At 40.7% G+C, this 21,107-nt stretch overlaps 1 protein-coding gene across 1 annotated transcript; it reads left to right on the top strand.

Moving 5' to 3' along the window:
* Positions 1 to 5,964: 5,964 nt before the first annotated feature.
* On the top strand, positions 5,965 to 17,172 carry opn8b (opsin 8, group member b). The gene is made up of 4 exons (XM_078275284.1): positions 5,965 to 6,034; positions 10,848 to 11,141; positions 13,277 to 13,602; positions 16,509 to 17,172. Exons 1-4 carry the CDS (start codon positions 5,965 to 5,967, stop codon positions 16,842 to 16,844), a joined length of 1,026 nt encoding a protein of 341 aa, XP_078131410.1. The 3' UTR covers positions 16,845 to 17,172.
* The last annotated feature ends 3,935 nt before the right edge of the window (positions 17,173 to 21,107 follow it).

Here is a 21,107-nt window from a genome sequence, read left to right as displayed (position 1 = left end):
TAAAATGCACCACAATCACCCACTGCATTTCATAGTAGCATTTCACTCCATGTTCATACAGAGAATATGGCATTTGCTACATGTGTGTCAAGGGCCCAACTTACATATTACTGTTCCTTTGACAAATGAATCATCATCAAGTGTCAGTTTCATAGCTGCTAGTTACCATGATTAATAGTATCTCATTCATGACTTAATGCAGGAACAATACGTTAATTAATGCATCAATTAAGGTATTTCAATCATCACGATTTCTTTTGTTTAGTAAGATGACAGAAGATGGAATAAAAGTAGTCAAATTTGTAGCTAGACCAAGGTGGCTTAGAAGAAACAGCGTAGCTTAGGAGAAAGACAGCTGGCTTGCTCTATCCAAACGTAACAAAATCCATCTGCAAGCACCTTTTAGGCTCACAAATTAAAACATTGTATCTTTTACGTTTATTCTTTACAAAAACAGAAGCGATGAGAGAGATGGTAGACAGACAAGAAGATAAAAATATTAATTTGTTACCTTCTCTTGGCCTTCCATCAACTGTGATCTGCTTCTTTGCTTTACTTGTTGGGAGTTTTGCATTTTTCCCCCCCCTTAATGTACCGAAAATGAGCCGAACCGTGACTTCAAAACCGAGGTACACCGGGATTTTTGTACACTGTTACACCCAAATATTACATTTCTTTAATAATTGTATTAAAGAAAATAGCAATATATTTATTTATATATTTATTACAGTCTGTGCTTTTGTTCCACAGCTTATATCCTCTAACTTAGATATTTATTGGTCCTAATTGGTTGGCTTTACAGTTTGCTTTTCTATTTTTACCTTTTAGCTCAGTAGGCTACATACATTTATTTCATCTAAAGGAGTTCCGTTTTCTGATTGAAGCAAGGTACTGAAACAAAAAGAGAAGTGGTGGAGACAAACACATAAATTCAAAATATGAACAAAGGTATTTCACAGTTGACGCAAGGTTCACCTTGAATTAAGGCAAATAAACGGCATAAAATGGATTACATCCAAACTGGAAGCCCGCCGGCATTTGTGACTTTGCTTCAAAACACTGCATGCTTTGCTTTTATCAGCACACAGAGCTTTGAAAGCTATGAATTCTTAAGCTGAATTCAGTTGAATGCCTTTATTGTCATTGCATTTAAGTGCAATGAAATTGTAGCACATCATTGTAACACATATATATAAAACTAATCTCACAACACATTCATTGCAAACAAACACACACACACACACACACACACACACACACACACACACACACACACACACACGTACCGAATACATCTCAACCATCATTCAGAAGCTTAATGTCTTTGTAACTGTTCTTTTTTCAGAAGGCACATGTTTTCTATTGCCTTTGTCCTTCCATGTCTATACATTTAAAAAATAATCATTTAATTAAACTTCATAGATTAGCAGCTGGATGGCTAAGCGACCCCCTGTACTGCATCAACATTCTGCAAGTTTTCCCCATGCTAGTAGTGCAAAGTATGTCTGGTATATAATATATAAATTTTATGGATGTATCTTTATGTTCTTTTTTTTGTTCTTTTTTATTATTATTATTATTATTATTATTATTATTATTATTATTATTAGTTCTCGTATTGATTACCCAGCAAATGCCTCATCGAGACATCTATTCGTATGTGAATTACCTGCAGGCAAGCACCATTTTCTATCTTTGGTGGCAGATATAGGCTAGAAGTAAATTATCTCACCTATTAACTACTAATTCAATTCATTTAAAAACACAATTAATTACGTTTTTGTACAAATAAAACACCTCATCATTAAAAATCCTAATGATTGGATCTCGAAAATCACATGTTATTTGTGAGAGTCTTGTAGTGGCAACTGATTGACAGTCCAGTCAATAGACTTCCACCAACCACATGCTCTTTCATCCCACACAACAATCTAAATTGCTCTACCAATATAGCTGTATAGAAATGTTTCTATTAACGGGGCGGGCAGGGTCCAATCTGTGTTGAAACCATTGTACCTGGTAGTGGTACATCAGAGCTAACTGAAGATGAGGCCAAGAAGTTAGGCTCACATGGTGTTATTCCAGGAGATGGAAGGAGGTAGAGGGAGGTACTTATTATGAAGTAAATAGACTGCGCTTTTCTAGTCTTTGCGACCTCTCAAAGCGCTCTCTCCACTACAGTTACCATTCATCGCCTTCACACACTTGTAAGACTCTAACACACCAACCCGGCGGCCGACCTTCAGCAGAAACGGCAGTCGGACTGACTGCCTCCCTGAGTTGGTCAAAAAAGTGCCTCGGAACACACCGAAGCGACGCTGACTTGAGCATACGTTCTGCGTGTGCGCAAGACGTAATACATCTCCATAGCAGCAGGCAGCGCTAATCTGTATTGTCGCCCAAAAAATGAAAACCAGCAGCTGATTGGACGAACGTGTCATGTGGGTCTGGCTCCCGGATTTTACAACCGAGCATAATGGCAGCTCATTCGGAATACGATCTCATATTTTACGAAGATAGTTCACCAAAACATGTTTCTGAAACCATTTTAGGCGAGAAATAGATCATGCAGTTGTTGAATCTGTCTTCATTTCAGATCGACCAAGGTCAGTTTGAAAGATTTTCGTCAGATTTTGAGAGGCGTTAGTCAAGCTCATCCCGCTCGTCATTTCCGGGTTAGCACTCCACCAATCAGATTGGCCATTGAGTCCAACTGCCCGCCTTCCGATTCAACATGTCAAATCGGCCCAAATGAAGGCCGACGGCCCCTCCGACTGACACACCGAACAGACTGGAGTCACTGACCTCGCCAGACTGTCCAACGGCCGATAATCGGGTATGTCAGGACCTTTAGACAAGGCTGCCTACCAGACAAGATGTTACTGCTCATCAGATAAACATTCACACACATTCTCAATTTGGAGCTGGAGGAGAACAGTTTTTATATGGAGTAAATATTGAGTAAATATTTACCGCCACAGGTCATTATATATTAGATATATTGTATGCTATCAAAGTTGAATGAGGTAAACTGCAGCAACACTGGAAAAAACATTACAAATAAATAGAGAGTAAATAGGGATAGTACTAGCATAACTTTACAGTAAGTATTTGGAGCACTGGTTTAATGTGCCACTAGCAATAACACATGCATAATTTAGTGTAAGTAATTTAGTGTGTGTAAATAATCAAACACATCTACAAAACAAAACTGAACTTGGTGCTGCAGATTAAAGTCTTCATTATGTGATGACCGTGTGAAAGTGTTCCCATCAAGAGGGGATTTCCATCAAACCAGTCTCGTTTTTTTTTCTCTCATAACCTGGACAAGTAAAGACAAAACTATCTGCATTATAGATACCACAACAAGTAAGTTGTCTAAACAGCATCTCTAGTAGTCAAAAAAAAAAAACCACATGGTACCTTTAACCACAGAACAAATGATTGTGCTTTTTTTCTCCACAGAAAAGGAAGAGGAGGTAAAATCAGCACTACTGTCAGGCAAGACTTGCAGTTGGTGACAGGAATCCTGCTTCCTAGGTTCACTTTCTGCCTCAGTTTCTGTTTTCACCTGTGAGTCTGTGTTTTTCTGAGTTCCTGAACGCATCCTGTCTAGTTGCTTGGCAACGAACAAGGCGAGAGCATCTGCAATCACACTCACCTATATCTCATCTGCAATCTGCACACCTGGTCCTGATAATCACCTCTCCACCATTAAGCCGTGACTGACATCCATTGCCTGCTGGATCGTTATCCTCACCAGTATGTTTGCTAGAGTGCCAGTTAGTAAGTTTGAGAAGTTTGTTCTGCTCTTTTGTGACGTTTTACCGTTGCTAATCTGCCTGTTCCTCTGTCTTCAGTTTTGGGACCTGGAAGATTCTCTACATCACCATCTGGTCGTCTGCATCACCTTTATTACTGAGTCTGCACTAATCCGTCAGTCGACTCAATTCCACCCACTGCCTCACCAGCTGGATTCCCCTGCTTCCACGTACCAAAACCAAATAAATAAATACTTATCTTTTTTCCACTCTACTTACCTTGTCCTTGTCTGCTTTTGGGTTCCTGTCCTAGTGAAGCGTGACAGTTGGTTGTTGGGTAAAAAGTACTTTCACAACAATAATGAATTCCCTCAACGCCGGTTCTTTCTAACTGTGAGCAAATCAAAGGTGTGTGCAGGAATGTGAGGGTTTTTTTTAATAATATGGACTTGAAAAAAACAAAAACAAGAATAGAAATAAAAGGAAAAAAACCCAACACCTCTGTGCCCACCTTGCCTTCTCTTGAAATGTGCTGTGATCGAAAAGAAAACCTCCTTGGTGGTTATCTAAGATTTTTTTTCAATGACGAGGATCATAATTAGTCTCTGCACGGAGAAGCTTCTTTCATGCTTATGATTGGCTAGGGTGTTGTAGAGAATGAAAGGACCTTTTGTCCTCATCTTAAATGATGTCACAAATGTAATATATATATATATATATAGTAAGGATTATGTCATTTTTGAATCAGGTTTCTGCACTGCTAGATATAACGTTTAGATATAATATTACAAAGGAGGGGTTGAGGTCAGACGTATATGATTAATTTGAGAGGAAGGGGTTTTCTTTGACATTTGCCACAGAAACATCCTTTCTTTATGTTACTCTACTTTAATAGATTGTGTCAGTCAAAAGGCTATGGATTTCCAATAAGACAACCATCATTATTTAATAGTTGGTGTCATAACTGTCGCTCATGTTCATTGCAAAGCTAATTGAATAGATGTAATTAATTAGAATTTCAATTTACAGTGACATTTATGAATTTGTTTGACCCGAGGCGCTACTGTGGGGGAAAGAGGGAAGCAATTTCAGCCAAAGCTCTTCATAGCGGACTGGCCCTGACCGGCCATAACCTGAATACAAGAGGCCTGTTGATATGTTGTCAAGGCCAGATGAAGAAAATAGTATGTCATCTTGCACAATTAAATGCTGGTAAGCCAAACCTATTGAACATTATAATAAACAGGGTCATAACCAAGATTTTTCAAATACTGAGGTCCCCCAATGACACCCCCCTCCTCACTCAGCCACAACCCAAGTTATTTTTTAAATGACTTGGATTTGTCATTTTCATTTGTTCAGCTAACTATCTCCACACTGGAGACCAGTCAGAAAAAAAATCCTAAATAGAAATACTCAAAATAAAACTAAATTGAGTGCATGAATAAGCAATTCCCCCCAAACACCAAAATCTGTAATGGTACCAAGGGGCGGGTCTATATATATATATATGATATATATATATATATATATATATATATATATATATATATATATATACATATATATATATATATATATATATATATATATATATATATATATATACATATATATATATATACATATACATATATATATATATATATATATATATATATATATATATATATATATATATATTTATTATCATTTGCATCGACTATTTAGGAAAATCAGTGTAAAATATCATTTGCATGATAATTTGGAACACAGTGTATACTTTAAACACACATTGTATGGCAACTGTGTACTTTGTTGAGAGTTTAGAAGTAGAAACATATTGAACTCGCTGTAGAGCACTTGTTGCTGTAAGAAATACATTGTGTATCACTTTATTTCTGTTCTGTTTCCTCATATCTGAAAACGGTGTACAGCAAGTCTGTATTTTTTAATCTAGTTTATTGTAAGTGTATTGCACTTTATTTTTATACGGTTCTGTGATGTATAAATCACAGAACAACTCCACACACACACAAACACACACACACACACACACACACACACACCCGCGCTTCTGCGTCTCTGCCTACTACCTACTCGAAGACAGATGGGTCTGACGCCAGGACGCATCAACAGCGGCTCATTTTGACTTTCTCCAGCCTATGAAGACAGATCACTTCTTCTCTGTTATCCTTCTTGTCTGTTACTGATGCCAGTTCCAATGGATATCTACTCCTCCACGTTATCTCCCGCGCTGGACATCTGCACAGGTTGTTTTATGCTGTTTGTAGGTAAGTTAGAAGCCGCGCGTAAACTTGAATGAATAATCTCACAAGATGCTATTAGCGCTCTTAAATCTGTGCATCCCTGCTCGGCTCAGTTATGTGTAGGTGAAAAAGACAGTTATACTGGATTAATTTCTTCCTCAGGATATGGAGATTTGTAAAGAGAATCAAAAAGCACTAAATTGTACTTTTCCATAATTCATTTTTACGCACGTTAAAGTTGATGGATACACGTGTCGTTTAGACCTGGCTAAAGTCTCTGCTGTCTCTTATTTTCTAGCGTTTTCTTCCTCATCTAAAACTTTAAGACGATACTCAGTTAGAAATGTTTAAAAAGTGTTTTTAAATGGACATGAGAGCCACCATGTTGCTTACGTCTCCATAAATGAATCATATTAATCACGCTGTGGGGACAGAAGCACACAATAGGGTCCCCACAGTGTTAGCCATTCAAGTTGAAGACTTCGTCTTCAATTAGGATTAGGGTTAGGCATGAAGTGGTCATGATTAAGGTTAGTGTATAGAGAATAAGTGTAAGTTAATGACCTCCAAAGTGACAAAAACAAATGAGTCCATGTGTAAGAGGGCAGCTTTCAACCCCATAGGACACATAACCTTTCATATAACATATAACAGTATCTATGTATAGTGCTATAATTGAGTTAATCAGAGGAATTCAAATATACAGTGGGGAAAAAAAGTATTTAGTCAGCCACCAATTGTGTCTTCCCAGCCTGGTGCAGGTCTACAATTTTGTTTCTGGTGTCCTTTGACAGCTCTTTGGTCTTGGCCATAGTGGAGTTTTGAGTGTGACTGTTTGAGGTTGTGGACAGATGTCTTTTATACTGATAACAAGTTCAAACAGGTGCCATTAATACAGGTAATGAGTGGAGGACAGAGGAGCCTCTTAAAGAAGTTACAGATCTGTAAGAGTCAGAAATCTTGCTTGTTTGTAGGTGACCAAATACTTATTTTCCACCATAATTTGCAAATAAATTCATTAAAAATCCTACAATGTGATTTTCTGGATTTTTTTTTCTCATTTTGTCTCTCATAGTTGAAGTGTACCTATGATGAAAATTACAGGCCTCTCTCATCTTTTTAAGTGGGAGAACTTGCACAATCGGTGGCTGACTAAATACTTTTTTGCCCCACTATACATTAAGATCCTTCATGTGGGCTATAAATAGCACACATTTGTGAGCATTTAATCCAGTGGATATTATTCTCTTACTGATATTTTAACTGTAATACTGTATGTATGTATATCACATTCATTTCCATTTTATTTACGTGAAAATGTAGCTCTCACCTTCAGTAAGATTCCTGCAGCTCGCAACTGCTCACATCCTCCCTCAACAGGATTGCATTCATGTAATCTCACACAGCCACTTACATCCATAATAGGTAATCTGCTGGATGACAAAAGCTGCAGCCATCCTCCTGCTATTCCACACATGATGACTGTCTTTATTATAAGGCAGTAAATCTACTGAACAACCAAAGGCAGATTGGTAGATTTACAGAGCGAAATTAAAGATGGATGAAAGAAGCTTAGGACAGACACATTTTATGTTAATTGGCGAAACAACACACAGACAGCTGAAGCACAATGGGGCAACGAAAAAAAAATTGTCATGTGCTAAAACCTCCACATTCTGAATTTGTTTTCTGTAATGGCCAAAAGGAGCGGGTGTAGACCTCCTGGTTGAGCATTGACATTCACTTCACATCTGCAGTTCCTCCCTGCTTATTTCTCTGTTAGCCATCAGAAGGAGTATGTGGCTGATTCTATCTGTGTAGAGCATTTGACATTAAAAGAAATGTCAACGGATTTAACGTTAACACAAAGACGTGCGAAAGAACTCACATATCAGTGCTCCTTATGACCTTTCTTTTCTTGTCTTTTGGGGCAATATGACAACATCCAAGACGACATAAGACATGGGTTGAGATTTTAACAACCATAAGGGAATATAGTGTGCAGACAATTCACATCATGACAGAAGGATAAGACTAGCTAATTGGTGACATGGTTTGCTTGCAGGGGGAAAGTAGGAAGCCTATAGTGCTATAGAATGTGGTGATAGTTGAGCTGTGGTGTGTATTTGAATTTGAGAGAAGGTGTTAGGGGGAAGATGAACAAAATAATGCGATCAAAAATAACTATAGAAAAAGGATGTGTATGAGGCATACTGTACATTACATTCAGTTGTTTCACACTTTGTTAGGGCTGTGATTACCTCATTTTCAATATGAGGATTATTGGCTTATTATAAGGTTGCTGTGAATTGAAAATGTTTTTTTCAGTGCCATCACAGGCACAAAAAGTGTCATACTAAGTGTCAGTCTGTGCTCATATACTGTACGTACCAATTTCATTCAAGAGTTGCGATAAAAGCTAAAAACTGAAAGAAAATTATAGGTGTGGTGAGAAAAGCAATGAACTCCCCAGAGTAATTAGGGTTTTCACTAAAGCTTTAAGCTGAAGAGTAAGTGAAGGAAGGTTGTAGATAATGTCCATCTTTACCTTTCAATCCCCCATTCTGCATCCTCCACCCCTCCCCCACTGCTCCCTTCACCATCTCTGATGTAATCCCTTTCAGTCAATAGTGTATCATCTGAGACCCTTACTGAGCCCCATTAGGAGTAAGAGTGACACATGACTCTGTCATGACACATGAACCTTAACTCTAACCCTAACCATAACTTGTCATGACAAAAACCGAATGACACTAAAAGTAATGTTATGTAATGTTTATGACACGTTCATGACAGTGTCATGTCACTCTTATGTAGATACCTTCAAGTAAAGTGTAACCAATTCTGGCACTTCCATTAACATGATTATCAGTGAGCCGTTAGTTGATTTGGACTATAGCGGTAAAAAGCCTCAAGCTATGCAGGTGAAGGTTCAATGTTTTGACACTTGTGTTTCATACACTCCGTTCATTTGATATCTGTTAATCTATTCTTATTGTTCCAGTTTAGCAAAAAAGGACCTTTTAACTGTTTGAACATGTAGCAAATTCCAACGTTTAGTCTGAATACTACTTCAGTTTGTTCTCTTTCGTAACAGCCAGAAGGCCTTTTTTTTTAACGATTGTCAATAGTGGTAGTTACTAATTTCTTTAAGTATATTAATTGGTGCTTGAAAGTTGTTGCATTTTCGAACCCTGAAAATTGAGCTTGTGAGGTGTCAGGTTTTGGGCTTCACGTTGGTTGGTTTATTGCTTTGGGGAAGGTAAGTCGAAAGAAACGAAACGCAAGTTTACCAACACATGTAACCGCGCCTAAAATGTAGGGCGCCTCAGCATGTGCACAGCCACATGCTGAGGCGAAAAGCAAAAGCCATCAACGCTCCACCACACCTCAAAGCCTACAAATACCACTCATGTGGAAAACCGCGTTTAGACGAGCCCCCAAATATGTTACGGCCTCCATTTAAAGGAATAAACCAAGGCACAAAAGGTATTGGAGGATGCAACATATAAAAAGGATGCCAACAAGCTTTATTAAATAAAGAATATTCCCAAAAGTAACAAACAAGGAAAAACAAAAGGAGACTGGAGACCCCGGCCAAAAAGAACAAAAGATGGGAAGACGCTGGACCAACCTCGCAGTGGGCTGTCGCTCCCGCGTCTCCCTCTAAATTAACTAAAAAGGGTAACCTAAACCTGGAACAAACAAAAAAAAAAAGGACGAATAACCGAGGCCTCCTCCCAGCTGGACGTGCCTGGAACACCTCCCTAGGGAGGCGCCCAGGGGGAATCCTTACCAGATGCCCGAACCACCTCAACTGGCTCCTTTCGATGCGAAGGAGCAGCGGCTCTACTCCGAGCTCCTCACGGATGACTAAGCTTCTCACCCTATCTCTAAGGGAGACGCCAGCCACCCTCCTGAGGAAACCCATTTTGGCTGCTTGTAGCCTGGATCTTGTTCTTTCGGTCATGACCCAGCCTTCATGACCAAAGGTGAAAGCTATAACAGGGGCATTCAATTCCCTATGTGCTGTCTTCCTCTTCTGAGTCAGACACTGAGGCGAGTGTCCTTGTTCTGGAAATGAGATAAAAAAATAGGTATTTTTCTTAGATGTGGTGCTCACAGTGAGATATATTTTCTCTCCCTATTCCTAAGGTATAACTATATTTTGTAGTTAATTGGCTTATCATTGTGCCTCTCTTTTGAAGGCTGCTAGTAGATGGAGTTGAGGGTCTTTAGCCAAACCTGTCCATCTCCTCTACACTATAAAATGTCTGTTATTGGCTCCCAGGCAACCTCCATCCTGTGTTTGTTGTACTTTCCCTCACCCTTACGTACATTACACACATGACCGCTCTGTACCCTTTTTTACACACTTCATCATAATGTTTGATCAATGTGTTTTCATTCTGTGTTTCTGCTGCTCCAGAAGGAATACATCCTGTGTTTTTTTTGGATGCAATCATTCAAGGTGAGCAGTGTCCAAAACAAACAGAGGACCTGGGGGGGAGGGGGAGGTTATGTCCTAAACAAGTTGTCACACCTGGTCATTCATGCGTGTCATTTGCCTGTCCCATGAAAGAGAAATAACGATGTTATAACTCCGCTGGTAATAACATGGAAACCCGCTCAAATCCACTCAGTGTGACTGACAGTTCTAACTGGATTTAAGGTTCTGTTTTATTTTGTGCCTAGTAAATTGTCTCTTAAGTTTTCGCCATTCGGGGCAGCGTTAGCCAACACAGAACAACAGGGTTCTGATAACACAAACAAAAAAGAAAGCGGGAGTACACCTGAATCTTTTCTCTCTGTCTCCTCCTCATCCTGTCTGTCTCAGCTATTTTCTCCATCGTGGGAAACGTGCTGGTCCTCATCGTGGCAGCCAAAAGGTCATCGAGGATGAAACCGCCGGAGCTGCTAATCGTGAATCTGGCAGTGACAGACCTGGGAGCAGCTGTTACCATGTACCCCCTGTCTGCGGCCTCTGCCTGGAGCCACCACTGGCTCGGGGGAGATGCTACCTGTTTATATTACGGCCTGGCAGGGTTCTTCTTCGGCGTCGCCAGCATCATGAACCTGACTATATTGGCCATAGTGCGCTTCATTGTGTCCATCAATATGACGTCACCCAGTGAGTAACTCAGGGCTCGAAAAGCCTGATATGATTACTACCTGGTATTTTCAGACTTATCATTTGGAGAACATAATCACAATGCACATTTTATGCAGCAACTTTTAACCCCTGTGAACTTCATGTTCTATGCTCCAGGAGACAATGCCATCATTGATGGGTGATACATTCTAGTAGTGTTGAAACCTTTGAAATATACTTTGCATGGAAGATGGTAATTGGCTGCTCTTACTTAATAGCCTGACAAGCCAGGCCCACATCAAGATGTTGGGTCTGGGAACTCACCATTGCCAGGGCTCAATCCAAGGGGCGGGATAAACGGTTGTCTTTCAAATTCTCTCTGCACGCAATAGGATAGCACTACAACCAAGCAGAGCAACGGAGAAGGTAGCGGAGCTAGTTGATAGATCCATATCCGGTCAAAACTCCGAACACATCTTCCTTTTTTCTCAAAGAAAAGCTTAACTCCAAGTCTTCCTGAGTCGCGGCCAAAGCCGATTCGAAAGACCGCTGTTCCCAGCAGCAGCAGCCATAAGCCCGCTCACCGACTCTATACACGATGTGATTGGCCCAGCCAGAGTTTGGTTTTTCCAGCTCGCAAGCCAATGGAGAGTGCCTAGCCCCCCCCCCCCTCGGCTGCAAATTAAATTTGCTGCTGCTATGGTGCGTCTAGATTTCTAGGCTACTTACTTAATATTTTCAATAAAGAATGTCTACATTGCATTTCTAGTTTCTTTTAACACTGTTTTACTGAGAAAATTGAGCAGCCCGTTAGGGACCTACAGCAGTTGTTTAGTTTCAGTAGTAGCAAATTAATACCAATTACCAATTCTCATATCTGTCCAGCAAATATACGGCTATGGCCAGCTGCTAGTTAGCTGGAAATGGGAAATATGTTGCACTTTTTTTTTAATTGAAGTATATGACGTGTTGATTAGTGAGCTTTAGAGGTGGTGGTGGTGGCAAATTTTGTTATCTTTGGACAAAGCCAGATTAACTGTTTCTCTGGTTCTAGTCTTCATGCTGAGCTTAGTTAGCCAGCTGCTGGCTATCGCCTTATATGTACAGATATCAATCACTCAATCAATCAATCAATCAATCAATCAATCAGTCAATCACTCAATAAATAAATCAATCAATCAATCAATCAACCCAAATTTTTCACGTGAAATCATACAAAATTGCATTAAAAACAGTAATAATAATAAAATATATGTGTATGGGAGGGGGGGTTGGCCCTCTCAGTGCCGGCCTGGTGTCTCCGGTATCTTCTACCCAACTTCAGCAGGGAGAAAGGTCTGTGGACATAGGTCTAGGTATTTTAAACTAAGTACGTGAACAGTCTATAGTGCGATAGACGATAAAACGATAAAAACCGAGCAGGCGTCAGTTGCCAATAGGTGACTGTGAGCCGGCTACAGGCACGGCCAGATAACGGTCCTTTCAGAGGCCGTGGCAGTTGAGTTTATAGCCAAGAAAAAGTGAGTGTCATGCCGCGAAGAGAGTTCAGTTTAGGCACCAAAACGACTAGTTAGACGACTAGTTTTAGGAAAAACATCGCGGTTTGGACTTAAACATTCCAGAGAAACGAACAGGCGTTTCCTGGGTGAAAGTATTTTGTTTTCTCCGGAAAGTGCACTTTGCTCCCCGGCTTCTGCTATTTCATTTTGAGATTATTTCCATTGAATATTGAAGTTCATAAATAAGTGTTTTGGCATGCCCTGGGGATTAAATTATTGATGATCGCAGATCATGATCGCATACCCTAGTTCTGAAGTTCATGATTTATTATCATGAATATGAAATTGAATTGCGCATTTCTCTGAATTTAAAGTGTGTCCTGGACCTTCTGTCAGTGTGCACAGTTTTCTATAGGGCTTAACAGTCAGTCAGCTCAGTCTAGTCAGGTCTTATATCAGCAATATGTTTTTATCTCTATTACAGTATTTGGGCACTCTCGCATCCTTGCAATCAACATGTAATTTTGGGAGACTTAGGAATATAGCCTCTCTCTTTTGCATAAATTGTGAGCTGCTTCACATTGTGCTATAATAAAGCACCACCTATCTATACTGTACAGCATGGTTAAACAAAAGAAACAAGAAAACAACCAGCCTTTCTTTTTCTCTCTGCAGATGAGAAAATCAGCTTCAAGAACGTGAAGATGCTGTGCATGTGGACCTGGCTGTACGCTCTGATCTGGGCTCTGTTCCCCATTCTGGGCTGGGGACAGTACGGCCCAGAGCCCTTCGGCCTGTCCTGCTCTCTTGCCTGGGGACAAATGAAACATGAGGGCTACTCTATGGTCATCTTCATGTTCTCCTTCAACCTAATCATGCCTTGTGTCATCATTATCTGCTGTTACTTTGGCATCTCCATCAAGCTCTATTTGGCCTACAAAAAGTCAATGAACAGCAACCGAGTCCCCAGTATTGTCAAGCTCCAACGAAGGCTGTTAATGGTGAGTTACTCTTACTGATGAGACAGCTCTATTGTTATAGTTCAGTCAGAACCACTTTCTCAGTAAATAGATTAATTCATCTGCAATTATGGCTCTGTTCTGGGGCATACATGAAAAGCCTTCCTGCACACTGCCTGCGTGGCGTGAGCATGTCAGCTGCATGGTGTGTCCATTTTTTATTTCGGCTCCCATGTTAACAGGTTAGAGTTTGCACACTGCCTGCATGACACGAACATCTCAGGCACGGAAAACGCGTGCATGCTAGAAATAGAACTGACGCCGATTTTTCAAGCGACACGCAAGCGTGTTGGAAGCATTTCCAGGCAAAATAGAATAGGAAAAGATGTTTATATTTGACACGGATACATTTAATAAATGACATTTTGATGTTTGAAAGTCTCTAGGTTTTGACATAATGCAGATATAAATATAATTAAAAATAATAATAATAATAATAATAATAATAATAATAATTATCAATTTTCAAATATTGCACCTGTCAATACAAAACAAAATATTCTGTAGCCTATTTTGCCGTCAATACTGCTGACGTTGTCTTTGCTGTAATCAGATCAGTCTATATTTATGTTTATGTTTATGGGAAACATACATGTGTACAGACAAGGCTAGCAGCAGCAGTGCCGCGTCAGACACGTTTCTGGTGTGCAAAGACATAGAAAACACCACGCAACCGCCACGCAGCTGACACGCAACAGAAACGCCACGCTCACGCCACGCAGGCAGTGTGCAGGACCCCTTAAGCAGGGAGACCAGAGGCCTGTACTACGAAGCAAGATTTGGCGTTAACGGGGTAACTTCAGGTTCAACCCAGGGTTTTGTGTATCACGGCGGTGGATCACTTGTTACCGGGTTCAATCGCCGTGGTAACTTATGCTGAACACCTAACCTGCTCTGGAGCAGGTTATGTTGGAGATTAGAGATCAACCGGTGTAAAAGCACCGCCTACTGACCAATCAATACTCGATTGATAACGGCGTCACCGTTCTTAGAAGATCAGGTGGAGCTCGGTGCGGAGAGAGAGAGGGGTGCGCTCATAAAAGTTAAAACATTTAGAGACCGACAAAAGCCATTAACATTCCCTGTTGGGTATTTTTATGAAAGATATAGATGTTCAGCGGAGGGAATTACATATAGGCTATTTGTCGGCTTCTTGAACCGTGTGTTGCCAATGCGACACATCGGTTTGAATTATGTTTTTATATTTTTTATTTGCTCTCACTATCGCTTACCACTGTCAGGGTTGCAACTGAAATAATAAGCTAAAGCAACGACAGTTTATGGAAAGCACAAGTGTAATTATGGGCAGATCTTGTGCCTGACTGATGGGGAAGTGATATTGATAAGCGTTACAGCGTCTGCTATTTTTTTTGCCAGCTTTCCTTCCTGTTTTAGGAAGCAGCGACTGTATTGCATTTTGCCTGTAAAACCGTGTCTGTGTTCTTCATGTTTATGTAGAATTATAGTTTGCTCTTCTTATGTAAAATATGTGGCTCTGGTAGATGTTGCAACTCTTTTATGTGAACGCACACGTCGCTGGATTAGGGAAACCCTGGGTTGATTGAACTAGGTGGGTTAACCACCGTCGTGACACCGCGGTTAACTTTTTGCAAGGTGTCTGGCCTACAACAGTTAATCACTGAACTTACTAGAGTGTCTGTTAAAGGTCCCATGACATAGTGCTCTTTGGATGCTTTTATATAGGCCTCAGTGGTCCCCTAATACTGTATCTGAAGTCTCTTTTATATAGGCCTCAGTGGTCCCCTAATACTGTATCTGAAGTCTCTTTTATATAGGCCTCAGTGGTCCCCTAATACTGTATCTGAAGTCTCTTTTATATAGGCCTCAGTGGTCCCCTAATATTGTATCTGAAGTCTCTTTCCCGAAATTCAGCCTTCGTGCAGAATTACAGCCACTAGAGACAGTCCTACAATGAGCTTTCCTTAGTCTGTAGCTATTGAGGAGGAGAGAGAGGGGGGGGGGCAAGGTGGAGAGTGGGGGTGTGGCCTTGACCAAATGCCACTTTGCTCGTTTGAAAGCCATGATGTCTCTCTCTCTCATGGGTGTGCCAAATTCTCTGGGAATTCAAAGCAGAGAAAGGGGAGGTAACCTTCCTCCTTATGACGTCATAAGGAGCAGATTCCAGATCAGACCATCTGAGCTTTCATTTTCTCAAAGGCAGAGCAGGATACCCAGGGCTCGGTTTACACCTATCACCATTTCTAGCCACTGGGGGACCATAGGCAGGCTGGGGGAACTCATATTAATGTTAAAAAACCTCATAAAGTGACATTTTCATGCCATGGGACCTTTAATAGTCAATTCCTATTGGACTTAATATTAGTTTCAGAACGTGAAAATATTTCTCAATCAGGCGTCCTTGATGTTGCTTTGAGTGATCGTAACGTCACTTATTGCACACGCAAAGTTTTTAAATCACTATTGAAGACTGGGAACCATAGTTCAATTAGGAACAGATGCACAAAACATTACACAGCTGAGGAATTTAAAGAAAGGCTTTCCAGGAGGGATTGGTCAGATGTTTTGCCCCCCCCTCCCCCCCCCCAAGGCAGATTCTGGCCAATATATACAGTACAGTATACCCATTACAATACATTAGACTACATCACTGGGAAAAACATCTGTTTATATGTGCTGCACATGACTGTGTATGCATAAATAGCTTTAAGCAGAATGCATCGCCTTTAGCAACATGCAAACCAAGTCTGTTTAGGGTTATGTTCAGAATATGGAAGTGTTTTTCAAATTTTACTTGGCACACACACACACCTGTAGTGTACATATTGCCTGTTCCATATTGGTAGGTCAAGACAGGTTTTTATTTTCACATCTCTTTTTACTGACTCTATCCTCCTGTTCTGTTGCAGATCGCTGTGCTTGTCAGCTTAGGCTTCATAGTTTGCTGGGCGCCCTATGGAATAGTCAGCATATGGTCTCTTTTCAGTGACAGTAGCACCATCCCACCTGAAGTCAGCCTCCTGCCGTGCATGTTTGCAAAGAGTTCCACTGCATACAATCCTCTCATCTACTACATCTTCAGCCCGAGCTTCAAAAGGGAGGTCAAGCAGCTGTGCTGGTTTTGCCTCAGCTCTGACCCATGCGACGTCTCCAACAACATCAATGACAACAAAATGTATATGGTCAGTGCTGATGTCATGTCCAGAGTACAAGCACTGTCTACTTTGCAGGAGATGGAGGAGTGAAAGACAGTGATTTTGGGTTGAAAGGATTTTTTTGGGATATGAGAAGACAGACTTTTGTGTTATTAAATGTGGGGAAAAAATGTGTAATCTCATAATGTGTTATCTCACAACTGTTATCAGGATAGAAAACACCTGGTAGGGTAATGCTGGCCTCTTATGTGTGTGGCTATGATTAATGAGAGGGCATGTTTGCATAATATGTTAAATGCTGTGAAAGGTCAGCCAACTGAGCTATTGATTAGAGTTAATTCTATGTTTATATGTGGCTAAACCCTAAACCCTTGTAGCCCAGAAATGAAGTCCTACTCTCTGTTGAGTAACAGCCAGATGTGATAGAAGTGAAATCAACAAGTGGCAGCCACATAGGATTAAAGAAAATCATGTATTTTAACATATATATATTTATACCCCAAGTGAAGGAGTTCAAGTACCTTGGGGTCTTGTTCGCGAGTGAGGGGACAATGGAGCGGGAGATTGGTCGGAGAATCGGCACAGCGGGTGCGGTATTACATTCAATTTATCGCACCGTTGTGACGAAAAGAGAGCTGAGCCAGAAGGCAAAGCTCTCAATCTACCGGTCAGTTTTTGTTCCTACCCTCACCTATGGTCATGAAGGCTGGGTCATGACCGAAAGAACGAGATCCAGGGTACAAGCGGCCGAAATGGGTTTCCTCAGGAGGGTGGCTCAGTCATCCGTGAGGAGCTCGGAGTAGAGCCGCTGCTCCTTCGCGTCGAAAGGAGCCAGTTGAGGTGGTTCGGGCATCTGGTAAGGATGCCCCCTGGGCGCCTCCCTAGGGAGGTGTTCCAGGCACGTCCAGCTGGGAGGAGGCCTCGGGGAAGACCCAGGACTAGGTGGAGGGATTATATCTCTAACCTGGCCTGGGAACGCCTCGGGATCCCCCAGTCGGAGCTTGGTTAATGTGGCCCGGGAAAGGGAAGTTTGGGGTCCCCTGCTGGAGCTGCTACCCCCGCGACCCAACCCCGGATAAGCGGATGAAGATGGATGGATGGATGGATGGATGGATGGATGGATGGACGTATTTTAACACATTACAAATCAAAAGTTGTACAGCAGAATTTGACAAAAACCTTATTTTGAGATGTTTAATGTTTCAGGTTTAATCTGTGATAGACACTTGTTAGTTTAAAAATAACTACATAACTTGTTTTATAATTTTGTAACACCAAATCAGTTATTTTTCCGGGTAGTGGGGAATACTTTCAGTTCAGGAATAACATTTACTGTATATGTGCTAAATGTTTTAATTAAAGCTGTGGTATGTGGCAAGCAAAAATTCCATAATAATCTCTCAGCATATTGTAGATCAAGTGGTCTCGGAGAAAACTTCTCCTCTTGACTCTGTTATAAGGCTTTCGAAAATCTAGACTTTGGCCAATCACAGGTCATTTCAAACAGAGAGAGTGATCCTATTGGCTGTTCAACACATGCAGATGTAGGGTATGGTATGTACTGTAGGTCTGGCAATGCGAGACTATCCTGAGGTCAATGCATAACCTGCCTAACTGTTGCTGCTACACAGGGCGTGTTTTGCCGAGAAATGTCGTGGAATGCAGGAAAACTCGTCAAAAGGTACACTTCAGGTATTGTACGAATTAAACTACTTAGAAAAATCAAATGTGTCAATTAGCAAGCTCCCGGCTGGTAGGCAGATTTTTTTTTACCTTTGGATGGAGCCAGGCTAGCTGTTTCCTTCTGTTCCAGTCTTTGTGCTAAGCTAAACTAACTGGCTGCTGGTGGTAGCTTCATATTGTTATTATTATTATTTGTATTATTATAACCTTAATTTAAAATCTCGGAAATCATTGAGGTCTCCCTCATTTATGATTTATGATCATTAATGATGCCGAGATACAAGACACATAAAATATAAAGCACAATGTGGCCGGGTTAGCTCAGTTGGTAGAGCAGGCGCACATATATAGACGTTTACTCCTCGACGCAGCGCCCTTAGTTCGACTCCGACCTGTATGCTGCATGTCATTCCCCTTCTCTCTCCCCTGTCATGTCTTGTCCTGTAGAATTAAAGGCCTTAAATGCCCCAAAAAATAATCTTTAAAATATAAAGCACAAAACAAATAAATAATACTCAATGAAAACAATTGCACACAGAAGTGAAATGATCTGAAATAACAGTCTTAGACTAAGAGTAACAGTAAGAGTGTCCAGCGTCAGTGAACACTGAAGGTGGTTCCATTGGTGCATTGAAACTAAAAGCAGATTTACCAAACACAGAGTTAACCTGTGGGACATGAAGCATAAGGCAAATTGTTAAGCGAATTTGGCAAGGTCCTGTGATCCAGTTCAGCATAGATGCTACTGTATATGTGGTGGTGACAGCCCAATGAGAGATTTAAAAAAAAAAAAAAAAAAAGATACAAATGTTTTTCATGCCAGAGAGGTCCAACCAACTTAGTCATACAGAGTACAGTGGTGAGTGTGATAGGGGTCTCCTGTAATGAATCAGAGGGCCGAGTGATAAACTGAGTCCAGGGGTGTGAGAGTGGAAGCAGCAACATGTCTATAGATTATGTCACCATAATCCCTATTAAATAGACAAATATGAGAGTGGTATCAATCCTGTCATCTAACTCTTGATAAGAAAGTGAATGAGTCTAACTTGTTCTTTTATATATTATAAAAGTACTACTACAAGTAATACTTGTTCTCATATTATGCTTTTTGGCTTTTCCCCTTTCCTTTATTGTGTTATGTATCTTTTTTGTGCACGTTACAGGTTTACAAAGTGAAAAAGCCCAAAGTCCACCCCAAAGGGACTTACCATCTCCAACAGAAAACACTGTTCACAAACTGCTCCAAACAGCTCTGTTGTAGTCCAGCCTTTACTTCCGTGACCAACGTGCGTCACTTTGTAACACACGTTATAATGCTCGCCTAGCTGCTAGCGTGGCACGCCCTCATACTCTGCAACGGACTAGCTAGCAGTACTTACTGCGCATGTGCGACTCCCAACAAAGATGGAACAGAAGTGTGATGTCTCACTCTGTAGCTAAAACAGAGAGCTCAACACACAGGGTGACAAGAGGAGCAGCAGCAATGTGCAGTACAACAAAAATATGGTGTTTTCTGAAAATGAAACCACATAAACCTATTCTGGTACAACCTCTAAATACAATTATGAACCTGAAAATTAACACTTTAAAGCAGGGATTTTTTTTTCAAAAATGAAAAAGTCTTAAGATGAATCCAACATATTATTAGCAAACATAAATCCCCACTGCTTACTGGCCTATAGGTAAAGTAGTCACTAAGGCCATTCAGAGATACAGTTCATCCTAAGGGTTCACTGTGCTACATTTATAAAATCATGCCGACAATTAGTAGGCTATTTTAATAGCTCAGTATTCTATGCAAAAAGGTATAAAGGTGGCCCTACACATTATTGTAGGCCCAGTTTATTATGCAACTTTTAAACAATATACGTAATAGGGGGTCCCTGCTCTGTCCCTCTCTAAGTTAAGGGGTCCTTGGCTTGAAAAACTTTGAAGACCCCTGATTTTGTCGAACCCCGAATGTAATACATGCATTATATTTTAACCATCCGTGGTCCCTTTCAATAGCTTACATTTCATACACTAATCAGCTACTGCATCCAACTGCACCCCCCCTAAGCGTCTTTCAGGTTAGCAGATTGGAGAAAGCTACTGGTTGCATGGCAACTAACGGCAGTGTTGTGCATGAACATGCTAAAAGTGCCGTTTTTCCTGTACAGCTATCAATTATATGCTGGCTCCCTCTAAAAAAAATTCATCCAAATTTTAAGAACCCCAGTCATAATACAGTATATCCATTAGAGCCGAGATGCTGCCCCACCCACTAGTAACATTATTAGCAACAAGACGCTAGCAGCTCCGTGAGGCTGTAAGGCACAGCAGGGCTTAAAGACATACGCTCAAGGCAGCATGCATGCTAACATGCTCACAATGACTATAGCTTAAGTAACAGACATAATGTTTTCTATGTTCACCATCAGCAGCTGATGGAGCTGTCATTAGTTGTACGGGTATTTGGTATATTGGCTGGCTGTTGCATTTACTAAACCATTAATTAAAACATATCAAATCAGGTCTTGTGAAGTATACTACAGCATATGTAAAAACAAAAACAAAATGATGTGTGGCTCCAGCTGCGTGACATGATAAATAAATGAAATGTCCTCAAGTGATGTCACTTGAGTCAGCGTCTGTTGGGGCGGAGCTGAGGACTGCAAGTTTTAAAAATAC

Source organism: Sander vitreus, chromosome 18, assembly GCF_031162955.1.
Source record: "Sander vitreus isolate 19-12246 chromosome 18, sanVit1, whole genome shotgun sequence".
In the NCBI taxonomy this organism is placed as follows: Eukaryota; Metazoa; Chordata; class Actinopteri; order Perciformes; family Percidae; genus Sander; species Sander vitreus.
This window is presented reverse-complemented; position numbering and strand designations above follow the sequence as displayed.